The 5935-nt window shown below is 38.2% G+C and overlaps 1 protein-coding gene across 1 annotated transcript; it reads left to right on the top strand.

Moving 5' to 3' along the window:
* Nucleotides 1-3972: 3972 nt before the first annotated feature.
* Nucleotides 3973-5726, top strand: LOC121547965 (dickkopf-related protein 1-like). Its single transcript, XM_041859364.1, has 4 exons — nt 3973-4298; nt 4500-4641; nt 4861-5004; nt 5117-5726. The coding sequence occupies exons 1-4, from the start codon at nt 4089-4091 to the stop codon at nt 5368-5370; spliced, it is 750 nt and encodes a 249-aa protein (XP_041715298.1). The 5' UTR covers nt 3973-4088; the 3' UTR covers nt 5371-5726.
* The last annotated feature ends 209 nt before the right edge of the window (nt 5727-5935 follow it).

Consider the following 5935-nt stretch of genomic DNA (forward strand, 5'->3'; position numbering starts at 1 on the left):
AAGGGGGGGAAGACTCTCTTTTTAACATTTGTCATCAATAATCCAAATGTCATTTTTTACAAGTTCCTTTGTATCATATTATACATTTGGATGTTACACATGATTTTAGCACATAAATATGATATATTGTCTATTATGCATACTGTATTCCATTAGAAAACACACACATACACACACTCCACATTCAATTACACACATGTAATTAAACAATTTAGGGGGGGGGGGGGGGTTCTATTAACCTATATGGAATTGTTTTAAGATGGTCATACCAAGGATCATTTTGCAGTATATTTGAACGATATAAGAGAGATCAGGATTTTTTTGTTAATATTTTTTTTTTGTGCATATATTTAACCCCTTATTCTTGCCACTAAACAGTCTCCATATATACAGTACTTCCATTTTCTTTTTTTACTAGTACCGGGGACCTTCAGATGAGTCTTGTGAGGCCTGTGGGAGTCCTAGAGCAAAACAATAGACATGTTCGTGTGAGTCTCATCTTTCCATAGAGGGGTCATAATAGTTTGTAGGCCAAACCGTTCGGACCCTATAGATGATTTTGTGAGTAGACCGATTTTCGGGATGTCTCATGGTCTGACAAACACAGCTCTAGCTCTGTCACCTTTCAGCAGATGAAGAAGTGCGACATAAGCGGATGAGATGGATTGAGACGCATCCAATGCAAAAAAAAACAGATATCTCAAGTTTAAACATGACAGATTTTTATGGGGATTTATTTATTATGCTAATTCTATTTCCCTGGGGGCACGGACATCGACCTTAGAGGATCCAACCATTGAATGGGGAAACAGCAAAGAACATTGTATACCACTAGAGGGCAAACTGGTACTGATATAAAAACAGGCTTACCAGAGAGGGGCACAGGAGGGGTTTTGTCTAGAAGGGAAACAGCTTTTGTCAAACTTGACTTTCCGTAGCAGGTTTAGCAGAACTTACTCAGCAGGTTAGGATCATTAACGTAGCAGGTTAGGAGAATTAGGTTAAGGTTAAGGAAAGGGTTAGGGTAAGGGTTAGCTAAAATGCTAAATAATCAACTTTTGATGTCCATTTGACAAAAGATGTATCCCATCTAAACAACCCAACAACCCACAGGAGGTGATGTCAATTCACTCTGACAATTTAAAGGGAGGCAGCAAGTGGACTTTGATACATGGCTAAATACAATCAGTCTGTCATATAGAGATTATTCTACCATTCACATTATTCATTTCCCATCAAAATGGACCTTAGAACATTATAATTTATAAATGAAAGGCAAGATGGCTGCTATTCTACAGGCCTCAAATATATTATCATAATTTCAAACTTTTATATTGCGCTTGAAAACAAATGAATATTATTTATTGTAGGACCAGAAGTAAATATGTGTGTACATAAATATTTAGTGCTGATTTTTTTAAAATAAATGCGTTTAAGTAGGTTATACTTTATTGTATGAACGTCATTATTTAATTTGAATATTTGGGATATGTTTTGTCAAATGAAATCTTGTGACATATTTCCTCAAGCTTGAATTATCTCTTCATGTTATCAGCATCACCCACTGAATGACTGAAGTCGCTCACCCCACTTCTGAACATCATTACATGGATTTTTGGCATTATTGAAAGTGCCTTAAATCGATGGCATCCAAAAGATATCTTCAATATTTGTTTTAATGCTGCATGACAAAGTCAAACAACTTAAACTGTCATCATTACTTGGCTTGCTGCTTTTTTAATGGTCCAGCTATTTATATGCCTTTTTCTTACAATAAAATGTAACTTTCAATCAATATGAAAGATGATGCTCCTTATTTAATTTGGTGAAGCTGTTCTCTGGTTACTTACTCCCTGATCTTTACTTGTCTTTTGTACTGGGTCTGTAACTACAAGGCAACTCATTTTATAGAATTACATGTTAAATACACTGTTATTACTTCCTTTGATAACCACTCTTTTCACCACGGGAGGGAGCTTTCAGAACACCTGACCCTCCAGGCGAAAGATAACCTTATCTAACTAAACTATAAAGTACATTTTCTGCCCGTTTATTATTTCAATCTAACATAATCTGATTGTGTTTTTATTTAACACTTTAGGGACATGGGCTTACTAGTGAGGGTCTATTGTAGTATGAATGGATTAGGTCGCAACCAGGCATTTCAAAACAGCCCTGGCATCCAACCAAATTAATTTGCTGAGTCGCCTACAATGTCTGTTAAAACCCGCTAAAACCCGAGCAAACGGACTGTTTGTAAAAACGCCATGGCTGCCAGAGTCTGATTAAGACATGGGGGTTCAGGACTGTTTGATCTGTCCCCATCAAAGGGGCATTTACACAAGCTTCATTTTACACCACTGTAGGCTTTGGACGTACAATTGAAACAAAGCCTAAAGACCAAAGAATCGGGATGAATGCTGCCAATTCACGTTTATTGAAGTGTATTGAACGTTTGTCTTGTGGTGGCCTATTATAGCCTAACTAACCTCTGTCAACAACATCAAAGCCATCATTTGGGAGGCTTTCCCTAGGCTATTTGGCAAACATGCACTTTGAAACTGTTAAATCGTATTTTGTTCCTGCATACTTCACCCAATGAGCTGGTTCAGTTATTTAGGCTATGGTTCAGATTTGAAAAATATTTTAATCACTTTAAAATACAACTTTAATATATATTTTTTATTTTATTCAGTCATGATACAAGTCCCTATAGTCTTTTAAAGATTTTGTTAATTTCCCCCTTTTTAAACTTATTTCAAATGAGATGTTTTGGGCTATTGCAAATCTTTTTTTCATTTACAATTTTTTCTAATCCACTATTCCTAATTTAAGAGCAGACAGTTTTTAAAACCAGACATGCTTTCTTTCATAACCTGATATCAAGCAACAGTTTTTACAATTATCTGTATAAATGTATTGAAACTTAATGATCAAATAACTGGCATATACCTATTTGTTCGCAGGCCTATGCCACTACAATGTTGGAATTTACACAATAGGCTACATCAACACGGGAGGTGCTGTAGGGGTAATTAGGCTGAGAACAGCTTTATCTGAGGGGAAGGGAATAGGCCTACTTGTGTGTCTAATTGTTTTACAGGCTACAGAAGAAGTTCAGAGAGACCGATGTGAAAGAGAGACCGATGTGAATTCTTTATCGCGCGGTGCCAATCAACCATATTTATTTTTAAAGCACTTAGCCTGAATGGTAAGTTATTCAGTAAACGTTTCATTCTCCAGGCTTTGCATATTTCCCTTTGATCCCCGCCGCTTATTTTAATCAAGTGCATTTCAAAGTTCTACCATTACAGTTACGGATCAAATGCAGTTAATGGGGAGAAAATGTCTTGAATGATCACCCATTAGAAAAACCATGGGGCGCCTGGGGTCAGTAAGAGCAACTATTTGCAGAGGCATTTGATGACCCCTGATAGACCACAGTTATAAAAGGTATAAACATTTATAAACAGTAGCCTATAGGCTTACAACGAAAAACTACTCAATATACACACAATGTAGCCCCCATTAATATGTTAATCATATCGAAATACTGACTTAAGTGCAACCAGTGACACCTTTCTGGGATAAAATAGGCTACAAATGTCCAGTTATCAATACATGTGACCAGATGTTGATAATGCGCAACAAAATGTGAGTAAAATGAAAGACTGTAGTTGCATAACGGTAATATTTACAATGTGTCGCGTAAAATACGGGTAACGTGTCTATTAGAGGAAAAATCTGTCGGTGTGTCATCTCGTGAAGTCGTTGACAGTAATTGTAAAATGTAAATGTAATTGTACACAAACATTGCGAGACGTTTTGGATTATGATTCCCTGCCAATGGGTACTTGCTTTGGGATGCGTCATGAGTTTGAGCCCTTTGAAATGTCAGCCACCCCTTTGCTACACATAGCTGGGGGCGGGATGCAAACAACTCCGCATGTATAAATCTTGCATCAGGAATCCTAGGAGTACAGTGGTAATTTACTCCTCCTACTAGTACTCCTATCTGCCCTCGAGTTCTAGGCTACTATTGCATCTTGGAATTGGTACCATTTCTACATACAACACTCATTTCTACAATGGCAATGACGCTGCCATTCGTTTATTCCGCTGTCTTTTACATGTTGGTCGGATCCTTTGATTCTGCATGCGCTGGATCAGTGCTTCTCAACTCAAATGCCATCAAGAACATACCTTTAGTGGCTGGTCCGAGTCACCCGGTCAGCGCGAGCCCTGACGACTTTTCATTTGCCAGCGGGACCCAAAACATGGCAATTGATACCATACAGGTAAGCCCAGCATCCATTTGTCATAAAAGTATTGATCAAAGTAGGCTATCCATTGTGTTGAAATTGGAGGTTTAAAAATGGACCGTAGTTTCCCTCAGTTAAATTGAACAGTTTACCATCAGCAATATGTCTATTATTTAAATTGGCTACTATTCTAAAAAGTTAAATGCATCCATTAATCATCTACCTCTCTTCTTTCAGTCTTTGAGTTGCTCCATGGATGAGGAGTGCGGTGACCATGGTTTCTGCTTTGCATCCCGAGGCGCCTGTCTCCCGTGCAAGAGGCGCAGGAAGCGCTGTATCCGGGACACTATGTGCTGCCGGGGCAACCAGTGCAGCAATGGTGAGTAGCCTACAAGTCCCAACTCTTTCATGTTAAATTACACCATCAAATCTGTTCAATAGAGCCTTAGAAGATGTGTCTAATGCCATTCCTCACTGCTTTGAACTTTTGAAGAGAAGTGTAGTCAGTTGAATTTGAGCAATTCAACACACTTGTTGAAGGACTGAGTGTAATTTCAAGCACATCATCTCATGTTTGATCTTCTTGTTACCTCCATAGGTGTGTGTTTGCCCAGCGATCCTGACATGGTTCAGCACATTGGAATGGAGGACACAGTGCCACTCAGCAATACACATGAGGAAAACTCTACAGTGGAACTGAACTCCAAGGTGCCCACACAAGATCTTTCACAAACCCTAAAAGGTATGTAAACAAATCAGTTATGAAGTTTACTATTGTAAATGGACTCAGAGTGATATATGTCTTGTTATACACAAAGCCAACAATATGCTAATGTAGTTAACTTATTTTTCAGGTCTGGAAGGAGAAAACTGCCTGAGGTCTTCAGATTGCACAGAGGGACTTTGCTGTGCGCGCCATTTTTGGTCCAAGATCTGCAAACCAGTGTTGAAAGACGGTCAGGTCTGCACCAAGCACAAAAGGAAAGGCCCCCACGGTTTGGAGATATTCCAGCGGTGTGACTGTGGAGACGGTTTGTCCTGCAGAACACAGAGAGGGGAGCACAACAGCAAGGCATCGCGAAGTCTGCACACTTGCCAAAGACATTGAATCAATGAACTGTCAGCAGCAATCCATGGATTTCCGTAGCCTTTCAGAAAGTCTAAACTAAAGGACTGATGTGATTTCTGACAAGTGAAGTGGAAAGGAAGGAGTTTTCTATTGGGAGACTCTGTTTTGTTGTAGTCTTCTGATTTTGTCACTCAAAAATAGCAGAGTAGTTGTGATTGTTTCTCTATGGAACTTGAGATACATGATTATTACAGTAAATTACTGTATTGTACATAACTTATAGATAATGGCACTTAATTATTTTTGTTCACAACAACTATTCGAAGAGAAGGTGCTCTAAGCTGTTATCACATTATTGTAAATATATTAACACTGATTTATACAAGTTTATATAGATTCTGATATAAATGTCTATTTTTATTTGAAATAAAGAGTGTTCCGATATTTAAGTGTCTTATGAAATAATTGGCACATTATTGCATGTCATTATTTACTGGTTTAGTGACCTACCAAGGGAAAGCGGAATTTAATTGATGCAGTCAAAGGATTGATATTGGCTGTTCCATTAGTCTGACCAATTCCAAACATTACCTACTACAAGGTA

Source organism: Coregonus clupeaformis, chromosome 31, assembly GCF_020615455.1.
Source record: "Coregonus clupeaformis isolate EN_2021a chromosome 31, ASM2061545v1, whole genome shotgun sequence".
In the NCBI taxonomy this organism is placed as follows: Eukaryota; Metazoa; Chordata; class Actinopteri; order Salmoniformes; family Salmonidae; genus Coregonus; species Coregonus clupeaformis.

Excerpts from the sequence above, each read along its gene's own strand:
- LOC121547965 (XM_041859364.1), top strand. The coding sequence starts at position 4,089 with ATGGCAATGACGCTGCCATTCGTTTATTCCGCTGTCTTTTACATGTTG. Across the intron at positions 4,642-4,860 it reads GGGCAACCAGTGCAGCAATG|GTGTGTGTTTGCCCAGCGAT; the intron begins GTGAGTAGCCTA and ends TTACCTCCATAG. Across the intron at positions 5,005-5,116 it reads TCTTTCACAAACCCTAAAAG|GTCTGGAAGGAGAAAACTGC; the intron begins GTATGTAAACAA and ends CTTATTTTTCAG.